At 35.9% G+C, this 26,143-nt stretch overlaps 3 protein-coding genes across 6 annotated transcripts; 1 reads left to right on the top strand and 2 right to left on the bottom strand.

The window, feature by feature from the left end:
* Window positions 1–385: 385 nt before the first annotated feature.
* LOC125648150 (uncharacterized) lies at window positions 386–10,941 on the bottom strand. Of its 3 annotated transcripts, XM_048875084.2 has the most exons (9): window positions 10,889–10,941; window positions 5,945–6,045; window positions 4,008–4,200; window positions 3,124–3,298; window positions 2,404–2,675; window positions 1,975–2,041; window positions 1,716–1,874; window positions 1,393–1,550; window positions 386–639 (listed from the first exon to the last, which is right to left on the bottom strand). In XM_048875084.2, exons 2-9 carry the CDS (start codon window positions 6,034–6,036, stop codon window positions 538–540), a joined length of 1,218 nt encoding a protein of 405 aa, XP_048731041.1. In that variant the 5' UTR covers window positions 6,037–6,045; window positions 10,889–10,941; the 3' UTR covers window positions 386–537. The 3 variants fall into 3 exon arrangements, with proteins under 3 accessions (XP_048731041.1, XP_056012050.1, XP_056012046.1); XM_056156075.1 differs by lacking the exon at window positions 5,945–6,045 and having other exon boundaries at window positions 10,889–10,913; XM_056156071.1 differs by lacking the exons at window positions 5,945–6,045; window positions 10,889–10,941 and adding an exon at window positions 5,357–5,558.
* On the bottom strand, window positions 9,001–23,212 carry LOC125648141 (U6 snRNA phosphodiesterase 1-like). Of its 2 annotated transcripts, XM_056156116.1 has the most exons (9): window positions 22,022–23,212; window positions 21,419–21,530; window positions 21,103–21,276; window positions 17,997–18,145; window positions 17,346–17,523; window positions 17,179–17,232; window positions 14,468–14,573; window positions 11,060–11,143; window positions 9,001–10,955 (listed from the first exon to the last, which is right to left on the bottom strand). In XM_056156116.1, the coding sequence occupies exons 3-9, from the start codon at window positions 21,258–21,260 to the stop codon at window positions 10,836–10,838; spliced, it is 849 nt and encodes a 282-aa protein (XP_056012091.1). In that variant the 5' UTR covers window positions 21,261–21,276; window positions 21,419–21,530; window positions 22,022–23,212; the 3' UTR covers window positions 9,001–10,835. The 2 variants fall into 2 exon arrangements, with proteins under 2 accessions (XP_056012091.1, XP_048731028.2); XM_048875071.2 differs by having other exon boundaries at window positions 21,419–23,212.
* A 1-nt stretch (window position 23,213) lies between these two features.
* Window positions 23,214–25,478, top strand: LOC130052076 (F-box/LRR-repeat protein 8-like). The gene has a single exon (XM_056156079.1). It carries the CDS (start codon window positions 23,214–23,216, stop codon window positions 24,402–24,404), a length of 1,191 nt encoding a protein of 396 aa, XP_056012054.1. The 3' UTR covers window positions 24,405–25,478.
* The last annotated feature ends 665 nt before the right edge of the window (window positions 25,479–26,143 follow it).

Here is a 26,143-nt window from a genome sequence, read left to right as displayed (position 1 = left end):
TAGACAAACAAATGTTTTCACAAAACATTTAAATCGCCATCTTGTGACGTGGTATCATACAGAGTATAAGCTTTATTGTAGTGAACTACCTTAATCTATATCTTACTCATTAGGTAACCATATACATGTATCAAATTTCAGAATCCTGTTTAACGTCCCACTCGAGAATCTTTCACTCTTATGGAAACGCCACCATTCCCAGTGAAGGGCTGCAAAATTTAGGCCTCTGCTCGGCGCTTTCAGCCTTTGAACAGGAAGGGGTCTTTATCGTGACACACCTGCTGTGACACGGGGCCTACATTATGTAGTATTTCCCTTTCGGCTTTACCGGTAGGGGATTATTAAGTCGGTTCTCGGAAGCCACAGAAGAAAATAGAAAGATGAATTATGATCCTATATTTATTGCATTCAAAATTGCGTTTTGATTTCAATTAGGGTTTTGACCCACAATTCAGATGTCGACTGGAAGCTTCATTTCAATGGAATTGACACTGTTATTAAATCCGCATCTAATACAATTCATAGCAGTGACTTAAATTACACTCGTGGTTTCTCGTCAGAAATATTAAACACAACTTGTATTCCGTAATGGTCAGAAGGGTGCACATTTTGGTCTGTCATTTTGTCATCCATAATTCTCTACAAATAGAAAGGTATTTGGACAATTTTCCCACATAAAAATGGTATCCTTCACATTAATGTAATGTTACATTAAGTCATCAGAAAATCAACACATCATAAATGACATTTAAAGGTATATATGCCGTATTAAATGGTATTTTGGTCGATGTTAAAAACTAGCCCAAAGTTTTATCAGTATGATAAACTACAATATATGGGGGGGGGATATGATTTGACAATTTCAACAAATTATAGTATTGGTCTACTGAATGTAAGGAGAAAACAACGATTTTGTAATGCATATTTATGAAGGAGTAACGTTAATGGTGGTTGTACGCAAGCGCGCGAGAAAAATATTAGAAACATCTAAGTGAGCTACGGTATATAGTCGTACTGAATGGTGATTTTATGTTAAACATAAAATGTCACCCCCTTCTATTGCTCAAAGTGGTTCTCTCTGACTGTCTGTATCGCTAAATTTGCCCCGTCAACAGCCTGCAGGTCGTACACGCTTTCACATTGCCTTGTAGTCCGCGTACAACGTCATGTGATCATGAATATTTCGAAGGGGGTATTCACTATTCAACTCGGAGAATACATAATTATATATATATATATATATATAGTGCAATATCCTTGACCTAGGCGCCTATGGTGCTCCTTTAATACCAGTACATAATTTGTCTGAATTGTCAAATAACAGCTATCAAACATCATACTAACAATATTTTAATACGACACATATACCTTTAACAGTTTTGTTCAGTTTACCATAGCATGTTGTGTTCTGGATCCTCTGACCAGGATGTGATCCAGAATCCAGTCCGTTTTATAAGGCACGAGATTGTTCTCGGAACAAAACGTACACCTTCCACACATGTCAACGTACGGCGTCGAGTAGTTTGCAGTCTTAAATAGTTCCAGGGTATCTGCCAATGTCAAATTACATCTAAGTTGTCAAATAAATTAATTGATTAATATTGACAATTCCGATAAGATAATGCTTTCATAAACTTCTGATGTTCAACCACGGGTATACCAAGATGACTGAGATTAACCAAACACAGTCGACAGTCCCTGCTATGACACCTTACCCTCATAATCACCCTGTATGTGTTTCCCTGGAATTTTTGGACTACAGTTTAGATCTCCCATTATGACAGAAGTGGGGAATTGGGACAAATCCTTGATAAGACTCCTAGCATCTTGCAAGTTTTCTTCTTTCCAGCTGTGAAATCGTGATTTCAGATTTGCTGAAATAAGTTTTTGTAAATAGTTCTTTTTTCATTTGCCTGTGGCAGTATGTTACAATACTTAAGTAATGCAAGGGTAGAAATGACCTTGTATACTTACGTTCGTAATATATTTTCCCAAGGTCTGCAGTTGTATGTGTGCACGCAACAGTCCCAAGTCCTTGTACCTAAATAATTGCAAATTTAATTTCAAATGCCCCTTGCACCAATTGAATGACACGTAAATGTATATATCCTGGTATACTTATTCAAGTTATACATCATTTGACCTTACAAACGATGACCTTGACACTTTACTGATACCACTGACATCTACCAGTATATCTGCCACTGTTTCCCCCTTATGCCGAATGCTTGATGTACCCTCATTTCATGCTTTCAATAAATAATGCGCTGAATTTTCTGTGGTGTAAATACTTAATACATTATCACTGGTCACCAAACGTGTATCTTGTACATTTAAGGTAAACAAGGGTGAAGTTCTTATGAACAAAACATATTCACAATATATCAAATGCAAGACAGGTACCTCAGTCATAAGATAACCACGTGGCAGGAGCTGTTTCACGTTCGGTCGGAAATACACCATTTTTGGATGACGTAATTTCCGCTTACTTAATATCAGCAGACCTGGCACATTCATTTGGTTTTCGACAGCGCCAAGGCATTCGCTGAAGACTGATCGAGGTGAAAGTTTAACCATCGTCAGACATGTAATGCACTGCTGAGGAAGCTCCATGAACCCCGCCTTCTCCGTCACGCAGTCCAAACGGGCAATGTCCTCTTTCATGGACATGCAACCTAATTACACATGTACCTCATTTCAATGTTTAATGCACAGACGCTTCTACAGACTTGTCTATTTACTGATATTTACATTTCCAATGGCTTTTGCTTTCGATATTTTTACCAGTTGAAATGATAGCCATTTCCTCATGAATGTGAACGATGTGTGAATGAATATGGATAAGTATAGTACGACTATTTTAACGGATGGGAATATTTCGAAAGAAATTGAAAGTGTAAATATAGAAAGTAAATTTTAATTTTTGAAAATACATGAGGGTATGAACAGCAACGCTTCACGCCAGCATACTTTTCATGAGCGCTCTATGCCCTCATGTATTTTCAAAAATGTATTTCTTAAATATACATTAGTATACCTAACATATGTCCAAGAAACTTGTAGGTTTTACAGCTGCGTCTGTGAAATGCAATGTACAAAATAGAGTGATATAGATTTACGTACCATGCCACCACATTCCGAAGAACATTTTCATGACGTCAAACCTAGCACATGTAGGCCAGTGTAGACCCGTGTTGTTCAGGAGGGTCTTGGTGTCCTTATGTACAGCACTGAATGAGTAGGGGTATCTGTCACTGTTCTTTTGTACAATTTTGTACAGATCTCGATAGTGCCAAACCTGCATCAGTAAAAGATATTATTAGATATTTGAAAGAGCTGTGAACAAATGTTTTATATAGAATCATTCCAATATCATCGTGATATCTGAATCTTCACGGCAAACAAACTACGTCACAATAGCGGACACGTCAATTAATGATTTACGACACTTCATTTGATAGTATGATTGATTGATTCTATATTGTTTAACCTCTCTCTCTCGATCGAGTTTTCCCCCCACTCATATGGAGGCGTCACCATTCCTGGTGAAGGACTGCAAAATTTTGGCCCATGCTCGCGGTGCTTACGGCCTTTGAGCAGGGAAGGATCTTTACCGTGTCACGCCTGCTGTGACACGGGGCCTCGGTGTATACGGTCTCATCCGAAGGACTGTCCCCACTTAACCGTCTCTTACGACAAGCAAGAGGTACTGAGGACCTATTCTAACCCAGATCTCCACGGGCAGTACATTTGAAGCAGCTTATTCATTTCAATGACAACATGCACTACGTGACGTGTTTCTTCGGCTGTGAAATTCATTGCGTCATTGGCTCAGCTTGATTGAGGTGATCCCAGAATAAATCTACCTGTATTATACTATCTGCCACGGTGGGTTTTCGTCATATGATCCAGTGTCTTTTAGAATTCCGCCCGGCAGTCTGCAAATCTTTAACTTCATTTTAGAATTTAGTACTTCTGGGAAAAAATTCAAAGGCAGCGCAACATACCTCTTGCAGACATATGAAATCTGGCTTGGTTTTTGATACTGTCTTTCCTATATTTTCAGATCTTTTCCAATAGTAAGGAATACGAGACGTCAGTCCCGTGTTGTATGACATCACTCTAATTGTTCTCTTCCCTGGATCCGCCACACCAACAGCCAGTGCACACAATAACAAATAGCACACTTGTTTCATGATTCTGCAATGTAAAGTTCTACAGTTTAAAGCCTGTTTAAACGCTGTTTCATTATGTTGTATTATTTGAATGTCGACTTGTCATTTAATCATTGTAAGATGATTAAAAAAAACCATGATCTTTATGTCGACTTGTCAGAAAATAATTACCATGAATAGGAACTCAGTATCTTGTTATTAAAGCGTGTTAATGCCTCTATCTGTCATCTACTTGTCATCATGATATATCTGACAAGTCCACATAAGTATCTGACAAGTCAGCATAAGTATCTGACAAGTTGACATGATTTTCTGACAAGTCGACATAAATATCTGACAAGTTGACAATTTGAAGAAAGTTATCATTTAAATTGCTAAGTCGACTTGTCAGATAATGATTAGTTTTGTCAAATGCTACGTCGACTTGTCAGAAAATTATGTCGACTTGTCAGATGATTTTGTTGACTTTTCAGATCTTTATGTTGAATTGTCAGAAAAATATGTCAACTGGATAGGGGCATGGTCACCTAACTATACGTGTCCACGAACATTTTGGACATTCCACGGATACCCTAATAAAGTAGATATACCTTGGTATGTTGCCCATATGGTTCCACTTTGACCAGGTTGGGAACACTTCCCCTATAGCGAGATATTCTCGCTAAAACGCGATTATCCCTCTTTAGCGAGAAATAAACATTACCATAAACAGGTGTTTTGGCGTCTTTATTGAAAATAATGGCAAATCCCGTGCAACGCTGAATAAGTGCGACACGCACTCAACATGATGCAAATTGTTTCTATGAAAATGACAACATAGTAATGAAATTGCATACCAAAGTTGCTGCGTAAGAGGGAAGCAGTCTGAAATCCAATACACATCGTGAGTGTTTTTGTTTTGATTTATATATTTGCAGAAGTATCAGACATTTTAGCACTTTTTCTTCTTTTCACGTGAATCACGAAAAGATGTACTCCGCGGGTGTTTTTCTCTGTTGTACGCGATATATTTATTCTCGCTAGAGAGGGATAATCGCGTTTTAGCGAGAATATCTCGCTATAGGGGAAGTGTTCCCAACCTGTTGACTGCAATCGGTAGATGAAGTAATTTGAATTCCTATAAATCTAATTTTGTTGATACTGTAATGACACAAGATCCAGAAAATGTACACATGTCTTACCTTGATGAATCGTGAAGTTCGTGTGTTACCTGAGTACTTTTCTATGGAAAGCCGACGGGGTCAAAATTCTACCCTGTAATTGTGTATTTGGAACTACGCAATGCACCATTCGTTCATGTTAAACATATGTTAAATGTAACTTGACTAATGCAGTACTTATCATTAGTGCAATGCCAATCCAGCGAGTTGGAATTATTGTGTAAATGTTAATCTAAACAATATTTTATTCAAATTGACTGGGATTGGGCAGCAGGCACGGCCTATTTAGCCCTCCTCCTTACATCAATGTCAGAATGGAAGTGGGGCACAAAATAATTATATATATGCATACACATATATATGCATACATACATTTACACGCATACAAGTCATATACATGCACATGTAGAATGTTTAGATAGGAATTTTAAGTTTTCAGTGTGTAATTTTATATATATATATAAGTATAAATGCAAAACTTTTTTGTAGTATAGGTAAATACACCATTTGTTCTATCAACCTTTATAATGAATTTTCTTCGTTTGTAATCAAACTCGAGAAGTGCCGCATGTAAATCAATGTAAATTCAACATTTAGTACCCATAGTACCTCATTATGACGACAGGTGGCGTGTGATGTATCACAAATGTACTGTAACCTTTCAGAACTCCTCTAGGCTTATACGCTCGATTATTTTCCATTCTGCTTGTCTGAAATATACTTCTTTTGTTTTGTAATGCAAATGGTGTATTGGGTATCCCTCCTTCTCCTCCACCACCACCACACACACACTTTTTATGATAGTAGCAGTGAATGAAGAAAAAGAAGACTTGAAAGTTATGAATGAAATTATTTCGTGAAGTATGAGCATTGATAAAAAACAAGAGGCCCAAGGGCCTAGAATCGCTCTTCTGATAAATTGTACAACCCCACCATTTCTATTCTTAGCCTCTTAGTATTCTAAATCTTTAGTTAAATCCTAAGAATTCAAAATAAGTAGGTCAATGTGACCTACTTTTTGGTTTACACATTTTGAGAACCCAAGAAATATCAACTGACAAAGTTTGATGATTTTAAGCCAATTAGTATCTGAATATTGAAATATAGCTGTCAAATTCCAATCGTAGGTCATGGTGACCTACTTTTTGGTCAGCGAACTCCGAACATGCAAGACCCATCAACTGACAAAGTTTGATGACTAGGTCAAATAGTATCTGAAATATATAAATATAGCCGTCCAATTCCAAAAGTAGGTCAAGGTGACCTACTTTTTCGTCAACACCCTTCAAACATGCAAGACCCAACAACTGACAAAGTTTGATGACTGTAGGTCAAATAGTATCTGAATTATATAAATATAGCCGTCCAATTCCAAAAGTAGGTCAAGGTGACCTACTTTTTGGTCGACACCCTTTGAACATGCAAGATGCATCAACTGACAAAGTTTGATGACTGTAGGTCAAATAGTATCTGAAATATATAAATATAGCCGTCCAATTCCAAAAGTACGTCAAGTTGACCTACTTTTTGGTCGAAACCCTTCGAACATGCAAGACCCAACAACTGACAAAGTTTGATGACTGTAGGTCAAATAGTATCTGAAATATATGAATATAGCCGTCCAATTCCAAAAGTAGGTCAAGGTGACCTACTTTTTGGTCGAAACCCTTCGAACATGCAAGACCCATCAACTGACAAAGTTTGATGACTGTAGGTCAAATAGTATCTGAAATATATAAATATAGCCGTCAAATTCCAAAAGTAGGTCAAGGTGACCTACTTTTTGGTCGACACACTCCGTAGACTCAAGATGCATCAACTGTCAAAGTTTGATGATTGTACGTCAATTAGTGACTGAAATATATAAATATAACTGTCAAATGCCAAAAGTAGGTCACAGTGACCTACTTTTTGGTCGATACACTCCGAAACTCAAGATGCATCAACTGACAAAGTCTGATGATTGTAGGTCAAATAGTGTCTGAAATATAGTAATATAGCTGTCAAATACCAAAAGTAGGTCACGGTGACCTACTTTTTGGTCAACACAAACCGAAGACTGAAGACGCATCAACTGACAAAGTTTCATGATCCTAGGTTTTACAGTGCCCAAAATATGCATCTAAAATTGAAAATGTGAAATTTGAATATCTGCAAAATTCAAAAAGTAGGTCACTGTGACCTACTTTTTTTAATAAATATGTTTCAAGGCCTCAAGATGCATCAACTTACAAGATTTGATGATTCTAAACCTCTCGGTATTTGAAATAACAACTTAAAATATATCTACAAATGATAAGCCATAAAATTCAGAAAGTAGGTCACGGTGACCTATTTTTCAGTTGACGTATTTCAAGGTCCCACGATCCACCAACTGACAAGTTTTGATGATCATAGGCTTCAAAGTGTCCAAGATATGCATCAAAATTAATTTTAAAATAAATACCTGCAAAATTCAAAAAGTAGGTAACCGTGACCTACTTTTGAGACAACTTGACACAAGGTCCTAAGATGCATCAACTGTCAAAATTTGATGATCCTAGTCCTTATAATGACTAAAATATCAAAGATTTAAGGAAATATAAATTTAGGTCAACTTTGAAGTGACCTTGAGACTACGCCCTTTGCCCCAGGGTAATGCCTTGAACAATTTCTAATCTACAACATATCCTCATCCTTATGTGTAAGTTTGGTGATAATCTGCCCAGTGGTTCTTGAGAAGAAGATTTTTTAGCAACCACTACTTTTGTTTGTATTTTCCTGATTATCTCCCCTTGTTAAAGGGTCACATCCCTCTATTTAGTATGTATGAAAGCCCTTGGGCCAATGATACCCTGTAACAAATTTGAAAAAAAATGGCCAAGGGGTTCTTGAGTTATAGCCCTTTTTCTAAAAAGTTTACGCACACCGCACAAATGGCCATAACGTTTTGTGTCGTCGTAATGCAATCACGGTGCATCAACTGTCTTCGGCTCAGAAGAGCTAAAAAACTGCCCCCTCCCTACCATACGAAAATGAAGTATGGTGAAAAATCTTTTGAGGCAGTTATGGTAGAAGACTCCAAACCCCATCCCTACCCCTGACTTAAGGAAATGAAGTTTTTTGTCGAAGCATTCGTTGTAGAAGATCCCTAATATTTACGAATTTAAAGATTTGGCTAAACACTGGGGGTTTTTTTTTTGGGGGGGGGGGGGTGATTGTTGTTGTTTTTTGTGGGGTTTATTTTTTTTTTTTTTTTTTTTTTTGTTTTTTTTTTTGGCTTTTCGAGACTGTTTGATAGAACAAATGATGGGTTTACCTTTGTTTTACTTATCCAAGAACAAATTACACACTGACAACCTTAGTTTCGAATACGCATTTCTATCTAAACATTCTATGGATAATGCATTGCGTAACAACATTTTCAGTCATTCCAACCTATAATTGAACGAACGGTGCATTGTGTAGTTACAAATACAGTTACTTTCTATACGTTTCGTTTCCAGTAGTTCATTTTGGGGTCTGCAATCCTCTCCCTTTTTGGGAGCGGAAAAAAGTACCGTCTTGGGTAGCAATTCCTTTGAAAAATTTCGGGATTCGCCAATGATTGCATTATACGCGTAGTAATTAAAGCGACCACACTTGTACATTACGACGACACAAATCAGGAAATGGTAAACACTAAATCAAATATTCAATTTTTTTTTTTTATTTCTAAACTATACTATTACATGTACATACGACAAGACATAAAATAGAAAATAGTTGACGCATTTAACATCATACATGATAATTCATGACAACAAAATTACAATACAGAGAGTTAACCAAAGAAATAACGTGTAAAGTAGTGAACATTTTTCTTTCCGGAAAGTAGCATTTTCTACTGATATTCTACCCCGGAACCCGTCACACTCTCTTTGAACCGCACCCTTTTTATTGTGCAAAACAAAACTTGTAAGAAATATTTCCCGAAAATTCGTGGATTTTTTTGTCTATTACATAGACCTATTCTTTCTATTCCCAATACCATTTTGCACTTTTGACAGGGCTTGAAGCTAACTTTTTATGACACCAGTCCAGTCGGACTGATGGGGTATAATTTTAACCAGTCCACAGAAAAAATTACCAATCCAACAGAGTTTTCCAAAAATAATCAAATATATTTTGTTGATATCATTAAAATGAAATTTAACTCATTATGCCTCAGACAATATTGTAACACTTAAATGTGGGATTTATATTTACGAATCAGATTCGTCCGATTGATCAAACAAATCGAAGCATGACAAATGTGTATGAAATTTCATATTATTATAATAAGTATATTTTCCAAAATGATGCTTTAGAAAATTAACCAGTCCCATCGGACTGACTAAAACAAATGTCAGTCAGTCCGCCAGACTTTTAGCCAGTCACAGACTGACGGGCATATGTTAACTTCGAGCCCTGTTTTGATCGAACTCTTAATTTTCAAAGTTTTACAAGATTAAATATATCATATTTAATCCAGTAGAACTGTTTGATAAAAGTGTAAAATGATATTTAAGGACATACGTTTCGGACATTTTCTCTAATTTTTCATATCTCCTCGATATGGAGTTTTTGTAAGATTTCCGAAATAGTTTGAAATTTTATATGGTAGTAATATTACCAAAATTGTTTATTGGCCTGGGTAGCTCAGTATAGTTCGTCTAAGTAGTTATGCAAAAGTCCTGGGTTCTATACCCGAATGTTCTATAAAAGAAAGAAAAAAACTCTCCTATTTTGCTACAGTAATGTTCATTTCTACAACTTACTGTGATACAAAAGAGTTGACGTAACAAATTTACTTGCAACAACCAGGAACTACCAAAATATGCTAACTCTAAACCAGGCATGGTAAAATACCCCGTGATTTTTTGTAGAAACAGAGATACAATGCAAGTGAAAAATGTCACGAAATATTATACATCATTGAGATTCAGAATCGTTGCGCATGTCCTCAATCCTGCACATAAAAAGGGCGGGCGGGGGGGGGGGGGGATCAAAGAGAGTGTGGGTCCAAACGTCAGGTGCCCATGATTCTACGTTTAATGGGGACATCTTTTTTTTTTTTTAAAACTTGATAAACGTTTAACACTGAAGAAATAGACATTTTATTCTAGATCTGGATGACAAGCTTCATATTGTGATCTTTCCAACAAAACAATATGTAGACTTACTTTGCTACGCTTTACGCCATCATAATTCATGAAGCATGTTGGCACTTCATGAAAAGTATGTCAGTGTGCACCACTGCAGTTCATTACCTCAAGTATTTTTAAAACTGAAATTTGTTTTTAATATATGTATCTACATTCTACTTTCATTTCTGTCGGGATTCCCAGCCATTAAAACAGGCGTACTACATTTGTCAAGATTCCTACGCACATTGTTCATATCAGCATCACATTCATGAGGAAATGGCTATCAGTAGAGTCGGTAAAGATATCAAAAATAGAACACTGAAAATGTTGATATTTCAAGATGGACACAAATATCATCTTCTGTCTTTACTCAGTTGTAAAGAAAATTGTTTATTTCCAGTCTTACATATTGCTTCTTCAATGGCAAACAACTTCAGGCCTATGTGTTCCTTCAGTGTGGAGTCTAGTGTTTCCTAAAGTAGTACAAAATTCAAATCATTTGACAATATATATTCAAATACTACTTTTCTGAATTCTTTCAATGCATTTTTCCTTTTTAAAATTCTGCTTAGAATACCTGCAGAGTATTGAGCGTTTCTCTGCTGATCTGCTGGATGACATCACACAAACACCATCCAATGCTCATGTGGTAGGAGGGATTCTGTAGTAAAGTTATACATATCAATTGATAATTAAGCTTGCCTCATTTGTTCATAATAAGAACTTTCCTCATACATGTTTTATCTTTTCATCATATTTCTGTCAACAGGGTTTCCTAAGGTCTTGTTTCAAGGGCCTGGGCCTTTCCAATTGGGGAAAATAGTGACATTTGCTTGAAATTGGGAAAAATCATACAAAGAACTAGAGAGAAAACCAATCCAGAGTGCAATAAGGAATAACTGGACTCCTTCTGACTTTCAATTTTCTCAAAGTTTACCTCATTCAAATAAACAGGTCAGAAAATTAGGTTTACTTAACAACTTTGAAGCAAAAATTGTAATCTGTGGGCCTGTGAAGAAGATTTATGAACAATTAGGCTACTCTGCTTGATCAGTTTTCATTGCTTGGGAATTTCAAAGCAAAAATTGAGGAAAATACCCGCTTTTTAGACGGGGTCACGTGACCCCGTCTATTAGTTTACTGTCAGTCGAGGCCTCAAAACGGAAGCCGTGCGGAGAACACATGAATTGAATCTACGCGGAAGAAAAGAGTGCATAAATTGCGTTGATCATTTTGTACACATATTTGAAAAATATAAGATCAATATTTTGAAGAAAAAAACCCAAACAATCTTTTTATTTTTCATTGATTTATTAGATGAATTTGAATTATCTTTCAAACAGAAACTATTGTTGTTTCCATGAGCAAATATTCTTACTTTGTTTACATCCGGCCTTTATACGGAAGAAACCGAGAATATGCGAATGTATCCGGAGTTTGTCGTGTTATTTATTCTATGGACGCAAAAATAGTTTTAATGCAAGCCAACAATATTACCCCCCCCCCCCCCCGCAACTGTACAGGCGAGTTTTTTTGGACGTTTTTCTTATTTATTTTGAGGTCAAAAGGTCAAAGTCTCTTTTTCAATATATACTGTAGATTTGAGCTTGCCTCTTAACTTTTATACATGTACTATGACAAGACCTTTCCATGGGTATCAACATTTTTGACCCTGTGACCTCCACCTTAGAGTTTGACCTACTTTTTGAAAACTTTAACCTTGCTAATAACTTTTGAACGGTAAATGATATTTCACATGAATATTCCTTATGGCAATACCTTTCCATGGGCATCAACATTTTTGACCTTGTGACCTCCACCTTGGAGTCTGACCTACTTTTTAAAAACTTTAACCTTGCCAATAACTTTTGAATAGTAAGAGCTAGAGCTTTGATATTTCATTTGAGTATTTCTTGTGACAAGACCTTTTCGTGGGTACCAACATTTTTTACCATTTGACATTGACCTTGGAGTTTGACCTACTTTTTGAAAACTATAACCTTGCTAATAACTTTTGAAGGTAAATGATATTTCACATGAGTATTCCTTATGGCAAGACCTTTCCATGGGTATCAACATTTTTTACCCTGTGACTTCCACCTTGGAGTTTGACTTACTTTTAAAAAAAATTAACCTTGCCAATAACTTTTGAACAGTATGAGCTAGAGCTTTGATATTTCATATGAGTATTTCTTGTGACAAGACCTTTTTGTGGGTACCAACATTTTTTACCATATGACATTGACCTTGGAGTTTGACCTACTTTTTGAAAATTTTAGCCTTGCGTATAACTTTTGAACAGTAAGTGATAGAGCTTTGATATTTCACATGAGTATTCCTTGTGACAAGACCTTTCCGTTTGTACTAAACTTTTGACCTTGACATTTGATCTATTTTTAAAAAGATTGACATTGGTCTTAACTTCTAAATGGTAAATATTAGAGCTTTCATATTGCACTTGAGCATTTCTTGTGACAAGATCTTTCTACTGGTACCAAGATATTTGTCTTTGTGACTTTGGCCATCTTCGGAATTGGCCATTATTGGGGGCATTTTGTGTTTCACAAACACATCTTGTTTTATACAATTTGGAGTGTTTATATGTTCATCTCATTATAACCTTTTCTGTGATACTGAAAATAGCTATGGAATCCCAGCATTGCAATTTATTTAACCCTGATCAGGCATCAGTCTGTATTATTAACTCAAAATCTCACATTGCAACAGTATTATATTCTTTACACAATCATAGTTCACTGTTCTATATCGATGTTATTACTATTCAACAGTAATGCTTTTACAATTGTTAACTGTCTAGATACTGGTATATGCATAATATTCTAAAATGCCTGAATTTGCAGCACTTCATGTCATATTGTTTCACTTGAGAAGACAGTTGTCTGGCTTGTGGACTTGTTTATTTATGTTGGACTGTAACATGTAAATATTTTTCACTGCATAGGAAACTTCTAGTCCAAATGAATGGCAAAAAATTTGAAATTACTATGTTACCAATTTTGTCACAATGTTTACAATTTACATGTTCTTGTTTACAGTTTCAGTAGTTTGGAAAATTTCCTTTACTAAAGAAAGAATTGGAGTGTTTACATATCCACTTGATTTTAACCTTTCACGTTTTATTGACAGGTTGTATTGAGCAATTCCAAAGTATGCCATTATCAATGTTATAATTAACATTTGGTTTCATTATGTTGGTCCATAAAAAATAAGCTTTTAAACATATACTGTCATATATCAACCTATCATATGTTATCTTTCTGTTCTGTTGACATATTAAACTTTGTTTCATACTTTTATCTATATTTCTTTTCATTCACTTTATTATAGCATTCATGCTTTTTCACAAGAGTTCAGCACCTTATTTAGCTATGAATAGCTAAAGAGCTAAGTGCTTAAGTTGAAATGGTGACCCTCACTATAAGATACAAACCAAGAATATTGAGGTTTAATAAAGAGGGAACTAAATGTATCTCGGCGAAATGATAACCAAGAATATCGAGTTCTGGATCATATTGATTAAAGAAAACTGGCCACAAGACTAGGAGTTTACATTACAAGCATTCCTTTAGATATTCGTTTTGGCCTCAAAACCATAAAAAAGGAACAGACTTCAAGAAAATTTTGATTTTGAACACTTCTTTTCTTGTATCAAAAACACGAATAGGAAGTTGTACGTAAATCTGCAATTCAAGATCTATGTCTGATTAAAGTATTTGTCTGGAGAGTTTTCATATGAATTGTCATATTAGCATAACTGCACCATTTCTGAAAGTTATGCATTGAATAATTTGACCCCGTCTTTCAGTACTTTCAGGACTTTGATTATCATTGGGAATGGGACCTTATTTCGGCCCCTACAGATTCTTAAAAAAAATCCCTGGTTAACCAACATTCATTTCAATTTTTGAGTGTTTGCAGTTTTATACCTAATTTATACTTTGAAACACAGTGAAAATATTAGTACCTCGTAGTACTTCTGAAGTTTATATTCTTCAAAGCATTCATCTACAGCCTGTGTATACTCATGTAGAATATCACCTGGTGTTGACACAGTGAGCGATAAAAATGTCCTGAAAACAAAAACTTATAATATATTCAACTATTGAAATGACACAGATCTAGCATGCTCCGTTATACAAGTTTGGTTATGGCAGCATTCAATAATGAAATTTCACCTGCTCACTGATCTGAAAACTGTAGCAGCTGAAGCATAATCTGACCCACTACAGCTGGTGATATCTCAGTATGGGTGAAAACTTCTCAAAGGGACATCAAACAAACTTTTTATTTACAATGTCTGTAGTGATCATGTAAAATATAGGTTATATCTACTAGTAAGGAACAACCTTAATGTTAAGTTTGATCTCTCAAGATACTGAGCAGACATTTCCAAATAATCAGTCATTTGATTCATGACCTTTGACTTGTGACTGAAAACCAATAGGGGTCATCTACTCCTTAAGGGGTACAAGTGTACCAAGTTTGATGTCTGCCATCTAAAGGTTCTGTCAAAGAAGGGTTCTCAAAATATTGAGTGGACAAAATCTTATTATATCCAGTTTGACACTAGACCTTTGACCTTGTGATTTCAAAATTGATATGGGTCATCTACTCCTTAGGTAGAACCAGTGTATAAAGTTTAATATCTGTCAAAGAAAACGTTTTCAAGATATTTAGCAAAAACTATCATACTATTTTGACCTTTGACCTTCTAACCTGAATATCAATAAGGGCAATCTACTCTCTAGGGGCAAACATTGACCCTGTAACTTGAAAATCGATAGTGGTCATCTACTCTCTACAGATAACCACTGTATCAAGTTTCTTAACTGTCAAGCAAAGGATTCTTTAGATATTGAGCAGACAAGACTTGGTCAACAGAACCACAGGTGCAAAACAATATACCTCCTCATTTTCATACAAGGCATAAAAATGGGCCACTTGAGGGAAAATGTCTCACACCTGATAAAACCATGCAAGAATATACAAAATTTATTTTTGTATATTGACAATTGTTTAAAGCAAATATGTGTTTTAGTATCAGTATGCTACAGCATACATATTGAATGTATCAAGAATGTATTATCAACAATAAGAGTTTCATAGGCCACAATGCTCACCTCAGCCACCTTGCCCATTCAAAGATCTGGAAGACTGATACCTGCTCTTTGAACCAGTATTGTGGTACAGCCCAGCCCAGGAGGTCAGGGTGTGAACAAACTTGAGCCTAAACTACAGGAGGATTACAGCCCGGCCCAGAAGGTCTAAACTAAAGGAGGATTATGGCCCGGCCCAGAAGGTCTAAACTACAGGAGGATTACAGCCCGGCCCAGGAGGTCTAAACTACAGAAGGATTACAGCCCGGTCCAGGAGGTCTAAACTACAGGAGGATTACAGCCCGGCCCAGGAGGTCTAAACTACAGGAGGATTACAGCCCGGCCCAGGAGGCCTTAACTACAGGAGGATTACAGCCTGGCCCAGGAGGTCTAAACTACAGGAGGATTACAGCCCGGCCCAGAAGGCCTTAACTACAGGAGGATTACAGTCCGGCCCAGGAGGTCTAAACTACAGGAGGATTACAGCCCGGCCCAGGAGGTCTAAACTACAGGAGGATTACAGCCCGGCCCAGGAGGTCTAAACTACAGGAGGATTACAGCCCGGCCCAGGAGGCATTAACTACAGGAGGATTACAGCCTGGCCCAGGAGGTCTAAACTACAGGAGGATTACAGCCCGGCCCAGGAGGCCTAAATTACAGGAGGATTACAGCCTGGCCCAGGAGGTCTAAACTACAGGAGGATTACAGCTCGGCCCAGGAGGTCTAAACTACAGGAGGATTACAGCCCGGCCCAGGAGGTCAAGGTGTGAACAAACTTGAGCCTAAACTACAGGAGGATTACAGCCCAGTCCAGGGGGTCTAAACTACAGGTGGATTACAGCCCGGTCCAGGAGGTCTAAACTACAGGAGGATTACAGCCCGGTCCAGGGGGTCTAAACTACAGGTGGATTACAGCCCGGCCCAGGGTGTGAACAAACTTAAACCTAAACTAAAGGAGGATGTTAGAAAACTGATTTGACAAATTGTGCTTTTGTGGCTTTGAGGAAGATATTTAAAGAATTCCCTTACATATCCCAGTGTAAAACTCTAAACCGCTAGGGGGGGGGGGGGGGGGGGGGGGGGGGGGGGGGGGGGGGCATAGTGTGAATTTTTAAAAATCTACTCTGAACAAATTTGAAATCTACACTGCATGAGAATGCTTACTTATAAATTTTACAAATTGTAGCCTAATTCTTTTTAAAAGAAGATTATTTTTAGAGAATTCCCCTGTGTATTTCTACATAAAACTTTAAACCTTATTATGACTTCATCCTGGCACAGGGGTCATGATGTGAACAAACTTGAATCTACACTATATTACCTTATCACTTTAACAAATTACTGTTGTTGTTCTTAAAGACAGGTAGGCCACTGGTCATATGAAATAGCATGTCAGAGATTCCCATAGCTTACCAAACAATGTTATGTCTCACAGAAGGCAGTTCTGGGGAAGAAGTTGAAAATGTAAAGTTTGCAAAATGAATAATGTAGATGGCCAAAGACAAACTTTGATCAGAGAGAAAAGCTCACTTGAACCTTTGGCTTAGGTAAGCTAAGAATATTATACATCTACATGTACCTTGTTTTCTCATCATTTGTGTACAGCTTAACAGAAGAAATTTCACAGCATGTTCTGTAATCAAACATTCAAATTTCTTGAGAACTTGGAAACATACATTAATGCAACCAATCTGTTCACATAATTTGTATAAAGTATCACTACTAACTGATAGTTTATACACGTACCTAGGTAGAAGTTTAAACCTATTCTGTAGACTCTCAGTCAGTGGTTTGATCCAATGGTGGCGAATGGCAACAGTTCTGGACAAACTTAAATGAAGCTCTTTCATTGGTTTAAAATCAAAAGGTCTCAGACACATCAACAATTCCTCAATCAATTCTATCATTCTTTCGTCAGGATTATCTAAATATTACCATTAAAATAAAAAAGTATGTAAATTGAATTCAACAAGATGTGTTTGTGAAACATTATACCCCCAGTAGCAACAAAGAACAATAAACAAGGTAAAAAACTTTGTTACCAAATCAAAAGGCTAAAGTTTTGGATATTTTTTAAATTCAAGTCAAACTCCAAAGTCAAGGTGGCACAAGGTCAAAAATCATGGTATCAACCAGCTAGCAGAGATAGAATATTCTATCGTTAAAATGATAATTTCTTACAGAACCGGTGGTGAGGGTGTGTCCCGAGACACAGATCATTCTAACTATACAGCTAGCAGTGCTCCAGTGCTTGAACTCTCTTACTGCAGGCAACTGGATTTTCTAATAATAGCAACAGCAGGTGTCTTTATCTTTCTTTCTTTCTTGAAACAAGATATGGATATACATGTAGCTGGTACATATTTTCAATAATTTTATCTCACATTGCATACTCACAAGGAACATTGATATGTGTGGCCCAGTTTCCTTCTAAATGTTCAAATGACCTGGTTCTTCCTTCATGATTCTCAGAGTTGTCCAGATGTTTGTGTTCATTTGAAAATAATGATTTTATTGTGTCTGGCAAAGGAAGAAACTCGGCAGTCCTGTCAATGTTAATATGAAAAGGTCCGACTTCACTTCATACAATTTTCTTAAATTTTAATCTAGCATAATACTAGTACAACACACCAATCAGTTGAAAAATTACCATATTGTACATATTTATAATGAAGTGGATAGTATACAACATCCCTACTTATGCTAACCAGTAATTCAAGTTTTACCCTTTAGCTCAGTGTCATAAGAGCTTAGCATTTCAAATCTTAGGGTGACAAGTTTAATTAAACCAACAGTGTGGCGGTCCCTTAGATGATTACACTATAGTGCTCAACAATGAAAACTAGTGCTTTGTGGTATTTAGTGTCTTGTGTGTGAGATTTCTGTGGGAAAAACAGGCAAAATGGGATTATGGTAGTGATGACCTTCACAATAAATGGGATTATGGTAGTGATGACCTTCACAATAAATGGGATTATGGTAGTGATGACCTTCACAATAAATGGGATTATGGTAGTGATGACCTTCACAATAAAACGATAGGGCTCTGTTGCCTGTATTAGTCCTTACTAGTGGGTTATACAAGAACTACATGTACCATTAGATTATTTGGTAGACCACTGAATTTCAAATCTGAGGGTTGCGAGTTTGAGTCACGTCACAGATGCTTACCAACTAATTACTAAACCCTTGTATATGTATACCGTTATATACATGTTCTGTCCTAGGTTTTCCATCTGCATTGTATATCTTCCATTTGTACAGTGTATAATTACAGGCTGCATAAGGGTCTGCTCTGATACGGGTTTTCAAAATGTACATGCATTTCTGTGGAGTTAATGTTTTCATTTCTGTAGGACTGATGTGAATGTATTTTCAAAAACATTTCCAAAATTAGTGTATTACGTATTTAATCGTGGATTGAACTTGATATTAGCCTTTGAGTTGTATAATCTCTAGAAATCAAGCATATTAACATAAAATCTGTAATACACATTAGAACTGTCCATCTGTACTGTGTTTGTTTTTTGTTTTGGATTTATTTCATTTATTACTTTTATTTATATTTATCTATTCATTCATGAAATACAAAAAGCTGTGTGCAGCTTCACTTGTTCACACAACCAGTAATTATTAATGTGGTCTTGAGGTGATAAGGGGAATATGCAACTTACGAGATATCAGCTCTTCTGTGATGGAGGTGTGTTCAGTATTCTGTTGAATGCTTATAGGTGGCTACAAGGTGTACATGTATTATAGACTAGTTGTTGTTGTTGTTTTGCATTTTTCGCCACACTCAACAATTTTTCAGTTATATGGTGGCACCCAGTTTTTATTGGTAGAAGAGAGAACCCAGATACAATGAACCTGGGAAGAGACCACCGACCTTCTGAAAGTAAACTGGGAATTTAAACTTTCTTATTTACCAGCACGAGCGGGATTCAAATCCGTGCCGAGCAGAGGTGAGAGGCCATGATTTTGAGCGCAATGCTTTAACCACTCAGCCACGGAGGCCCCCATTATAGACTAGCTACGCAAATAAGGATAAAAGTTATAAAAGCGTAAATCTTGTTTATGTCAGCCGTTGGTATACATTAGACTGACCATATCAAGAATAGAATTTGTTTGAATTAGGCCATTAAATTAAATATGAAATTATTTTTTAATTTCCTCTTCTCCACGAGTGATACTTTCATAAAAAAAAGATGATGGTGATTATCGATTTTTGTTTGAGCTCTTTTATTATCAAATACTCATAAACTTACTAAAATTGTGTGTCCCAGCAGTTTGAGTGGTTGCATGATGTCTGATATATATATATAATATATACATATATATATATTCATCCTTTAGGCAATATATGAAGGCAGCGATAAGCATTTGTACCACCGAGTGTGGAGGAAAGTATGTTTTGCATATCACTGTGCGCAAGAGTTCCACAAAGGGAAAGAACTATTGGGCAACAAGGAAATTGTGTATTGAGCCCAGACAAGCGAAAACTCCAAATATACATGTATAAATGCCCTTTAAAATTGCTATCCTTCTGTGCAAAATTGTTTCTACTAACTAATTTTGTTGCTAAAGCAATTACGATATCTTAATTCTTGATTAAAGACTTCACAATTTAACTATTCCTCCTGAAAAGATATACGTCAAAATGCATAATTTTATCGTAAGTGTGGTCCAATCTTAAAGAAAAATAGAACTATAATTTCTTTAATCTTTTGCGACTTGAAATCTTTGATGTTTGCGTCAAGTTGATTTCTTGTTTTTTCATTTGTATTGTATAATTTTTCATTTGTATTGTATAATTTTCATTTGCATTGTATTCATGGGATTGCTTATTTTGGTTTGTTACAAAATATCTTTAAATGGTTTAAACTATGGTTCGATTATCAAGCCATACACTATATATCTTTTTCATATCAATTGTTTACCTACATGTAGATTTTACTGAACCTTCTGTTACTTATCAACCTTGTGTTTAACTAGTCCTGCATGGAAATAGGGAACTAGTTTGTCTCGTGGTTTGAGCCCTAATTGTTTTCAACATGATACGACTAAAATTTGGCCAAGGAAATCTATCATAAGAAATCAAAATGCAATCCCTCGAATACAAAGGAAAAATTATACAATAAAAATGAAAAATCATACATATAAATTACAAATGGAAAATTTTACAATACAAAATATACAATGAAAATGAAATATAAACAATATAAATTGAAATTATGCAATAGTATACAAATGCAAAATTATACATTTCAAAAGAAAAAGATCGAATATTGCAACGTTTGACATGTTATAATAATCAGCTATGACATATTTAGTTGTTTTATAGACATTGTACTCGGCTCAGACAGCTGTCAGACCACAGGGGCTCGTCACGAATTGACCCTCTCTATTCTATATTTGTAAATATAGAACAGACGATGTCAAATTTTAATAAGACAAATATTTCGTGACGAGCCCCTGTGGTCAGACGTGCAGATTTATGTGATACCTTGTCTTTTTCTCACTTCCAACGTTGTTTTGACTTTGCTGTGAACGTTTTCGCCTCATTATATTGGAATTCACTGGCCTATCTGAATCATCATTATCTGTAGATGAACCCCCGTCCTCGCTGTCCGAGTACTGCACCAAACTGCTCATGCTGAGCATCAATGTAAAAGTGAAACTGAAAGTAACATGTGACAATGTTAACCTTTAATTATTGAAGAGTTCCTACTTAGTCATCGTTGCATTGAGGTTTGGAATTTTCAATGGTAAGCCAATTTTATAGGATATATTTTAATGATGCTATGACTGTGAAACTGTACATGTATTTCTGCTGTTGTAGACTGATGTTTGTAATCTAATATCCACCTCTAGGCCTCTAGCTGTTCCTTCCCCCTCGCGTTACATCAGCAGTTGATCAGCTTTTACATCGCACTATTATAGATTCAAAGTAGAAAACTGTATTAATCTCCTCTTATAGTTAAATTTAATCAATAATCAAAGAAAACGTGTGTGTTGCCACCTTTTTAAAGATGTCAGACAAAATATTTTTAACAGAAACTACATATTATTAGAAGCTTAGTTATGTCAACATCATTTTAAAAGCAACAACAAAATCATTAAATTGACAAAATCTTGATTTTAACAGTTCTCAAAAAATGCTACTTTATAAATAAATATATAAATTAATTGTGGATATCATTTTAATAGGAATGTTTTTGTTTTATTTACATATCTGATTAAAAGTTGTAAGCATTGAACCCAATTATATTGAATCATTGTTATGGATAGTGTTGAAAAATCGTGAAAATTTCATAATCGATAATCGGTCATAAGCAGAAGAACTGTTTCGATCAATGATCGATATAATTAGTATTTTTGAGGTTATTTCTATTTAGTTTTATGGATATGTACAGCATACATACTATAGCTGGTGTCTCTGAATCCTCGCTTTTCAATGTGTCCACTCTGACTCTCCCCTGCACATGTCTCGATATAAAAGCGGGATTAACAGTCAGATGAATCTTGGATTATATATTAATTAGTGTACAGGCGACAATTGATTATGAAAAATAGAATCGATAATCGGAATCAAAGGGCCAAAAATGATCGACAATCACCACTAGTTACAGATGTCTAAAAAATTATTGTATGATAGTCTAGACATACAACAGAGAAAATGCCAGCATAGGAATTACTGCTCTTGTCAACATATTCTTGATTATTTTTAGAAAATATAAACTATTTCAGTGTCATATTTTTATTGTACCCAGTAAATAAAATTCCTACAAGAGATAGATTATTCGAATTTTTGATGTGACATGAGAGTGGAGTTACCTTAAAGAGTGCAAAATGATGTCCCCACCCCATCTCCACCTCAAGTGGATAGAAGCTAGGGGAACAAACAGAAATTATAGAGAAATGATGGTAATATAAGGATTGGTCAATGTAGATCAACTAAGGTCTGCCCTTTCCTGTTTTAATCATACAATGTAGTAATTCTTCCCAATTTGTAAATGAACCTTTATACATTTATGAGACACCTATTTAACATAGGACTTTCATATTTTTTATATAGATTCCTCATGGCAAGATCTTTCATTTGATACTATGATCTTTGACCTTGTGACCTTAACCTTGGAGTTGAGTTTGACCAAAATTAAACTTAAACATTGTCATAACTTTTGAATGGTGAATGATAGGGCTATATGCACTCCTTGTTTATTATTCTTAGTTGCCACCAGGGGTATAATGTTTCACAAACACATCTTGTTAAACTTTCAATTTGATGTAATAACCACTGCATCAGCACTCACACTAGACCTCTCCACCTTTAAACCTAAAGAGGAAAAACCCATGACATATGCTTCTCATATTTCTATGCTAGAGATTTGCCAAACATGATAACTCAGAATCCTCTAGGTCCATGATTAGTACTTCATTCATGACCTAGCTACTAGGACATCAAGATACATGTAGCTAGTAGATTCCACTTTTCATTTGGGATCAACTGTTAAACCAATAGTTTGGATCCACCCCTCAATATGCTGATTGAAATATGAAAATCACACTGATGTTCTCCTAATAGAGTCAGTACGTTTTCTTTCCAGAATTGCAATGGAAGACACAGAAGAGAGTTTCTTGTCATGGACCTCTTTGCCTGACCACATTATTGTAAAAATTTTCTCTTACCTGAATCTTCAAGACAAATTTCAGGCATCTTTCGTGTGCAAGTCTTGGAATGACTGCTTTCACTTTCCTGTTTTGTGGGCAGATTTTGTTTTTATCATCCAAGATGACAACAAAACAGCAACCACTCGACATAGAAAATGCTTGGAGATGCATGGCAGTCACTTAAAGAATGTTTTGATGAAAATTGATCAGAGTAAACCAATTTGCAGATCTGTTGCATGTGATGTTTTGAATGGAATTGCAAGTCATGCCAACAGAAATCTTTCCTCCATCAAAATTGACTTTACAGGTGAAAACCCTTTATTCTATGCAGGTTCTGAATTTGTGCAATGTCTTAAAAAATTGTTTGGATGCAATCCAGAAGCTATTGAAACACCTATGGATTCATTAGTAAATGTTGACCTGAGTGGAATGCCAGTTGCCTTTGATGATAATGTACTTAATCTTTTGTCTACCAACCATCCAAAGTTAGAGAGCCTAAATCTGTTAAACAAAGTCCTTGTGTGCAAAGTGTCTCCGGACTGCATATTACAGTTAGTGAAGAAATGCAGAAAACTGAAAAAGCTCTTTGTCTTCCACAGCAGCATGTCTGATGATACATTGGTGGCTCTTGCTGAAGATGGTAGAACTCCTCTATTGGAACTTGGTATTTCCTGTAGAAGACAGGAGAAGTATGGTTCTGACTTGACATCAGAGGCATGGCAACAGTTGGTGACCAAGTTACCTGAACTGAAAGTTATGCTGTATTTTGATCACACCTGCCCCCTTCACCGAGTATCTGAAATCATGAAACCAGAAATCCCAGTCCATGTTCTGAATTTGCAGACCTTCACTATGATATATGAGGAAGTAAACCAGGCATCAGTCCATTATCAGAACACATTGGAAGTTGTGGTTCTGCAAACCAGGAATTCTCCAGAGCTTGGAAGAGCATTGGTGAATCTGGCCCGCAACTGTTACAAGCTCCACACTCTAATTGTGTACTGTGTTCTAAAAAAAGAGATAGTAGATGAAATTCTGGCTTTAAGGCCAAAAATGAAAAAAGATGCCACTTACGTTTTGAAATGGAAACCTCAGGATGAGCCATGGGTTGTTGGAGTGGAAGAAGGAGATTGAGATATGATTTAATATAAGATCTGTTAAGAAGGTCTTTATAGGTGCTAAATCAAGTTCACTTCATTGTTGTTGTGAATCATTTATGTGTGCATTTACTTTGAGTTGTTCAGATTTTGCTTTAGAGCTAGTTCCATTTTATAACATACTTGCAATTTCATTATGTGAATTGCTGTGTAATTTAATACGCAAGATCGCGACTACTTTTTTCGTCTTGGTTTTAAATTTTACTTTTCCCTTTCAAAGTCTCGCGAGACCCAAAATATGCGAGAATTTGGGCATGTTGGTAAATAATACCAGTTCTCCAACTTTTTTCGTGATCAATTCACCTGATTTTAACAATGGTGCACTATCACTGCATTGCAGTATACTGTAGTCATGATTCAAGAAAGAAACAAAATACGCAGAAATATCCACAAATGATAGATTTTAATGGAAATGTGTTGGATTTTTTCCCCCTGCTGTCAGCTAGGAAATTTCCAAAGCTGAGAAGGGCTTGCGTCAAAACATTTATCTTCACGAGCTAAATTCAGGAGTTCATTTTTCCTGTATCCAGACGTTTTTACACACCTTTCATTTTAAAATGCTTTTAATTGTGGAAAGCACGGGTTAAATCGTCTTCCGATGCCATGTTTAGATAAACAAATTATGCCCAAGATCGACACGCTTTTCCGGACTTCTTTACAAGAGAGTTCCGCTAACTTGATATTTACGATCTTGCTTATTAATCAGATTTGTGCAACATATATTTTACGGTATACATTTTTTACTTTATTATATTAATTTCACGTGATACAGGGTAGTTTTCATTTCCATGTTACATTGATGATAAGTGCCAAAATCTTCAGGTATAGTGAACAAGGTTGGATTGTTAATATGAATTGTGGTTTGGTATGAGGTATGACTTCCTATGGATGTGTTGTTAGTGACTTTAACAGAGGTTGTAATATATAAGATTTGGTAAGCATGCATATCGTTGTTGTAATTTGAATCATTTCTGTTATTGACAAGAGGAGGAATTTTAATTCAAACCCATCTTTTTATGTTTTCTAACTGAATAAAATCATTAGAGCTTTGGATATTCTTAATATTTTGACTTAATTTAATGGACAATGACATCCATTCTCTACACCAGCTGTACAACAGATATATTTAGGTAGCAGTTGGTTGGGTCGATATTGTAATATGACGTCGACTCTATTTAGGGTGTTAATATGGTGTCGACGTAATTTTGGGTATGGTGTAAAAGCCGGATGGGGCTGGAACGGAGGTAATGACATTAATTAAAATCGCATTATCTCTGCTAATACATGTACTATATAGTTTTTCATTCGGTAAAGTTTCCGCATATCTGTGGCACAAGGGCTATTGTAATATTTTGAAAAAGATTAATAAGGTATATTCATAAACCTTACCGGAATGGACCGAGCTTGAAGAAATACTGTCTACACTGAGGGAAGGGAATACACTCGTTTAATTGGTAATGTCTCCTAAATTACATACAGTATTTCCGTATTTTCATTCTGTAAAGTTTCCATTCCTCTACAGATACACACCTTTAAGAGAATATAAAACATTTGGGGATATATATATATATAAATATTAGAAAATCCTGTTGGTATGAAGAAAAGTGTGCAAATTTCAACAAGAATTCTGAGCACTCCACGTGTAAACTACAATATCTCAGTTATATTTAGATATTCATTTGGGAAGGTTTCCATTCATCTGAGATACCACGGCTA

Source organism: Ostrea edulis, chromosome 1, assembly GCF_947568905.1.
Source record: "Ostrea edulis chromosome 1, xbOstEdul1.1, whole genome shotgun sequence".
NCBI classification, from domain to species: domain Eukaryota; kingdom Metazoa; phylum Mollusca; class Bivalvia; order Ostreida; family Ostreidae; genus Ostrea; species Ostrea edulis.
Note: the sequence above shows the minus strand (reverse complement) of the source record. Positions and strands in the feature narration are given on the sequence as shown.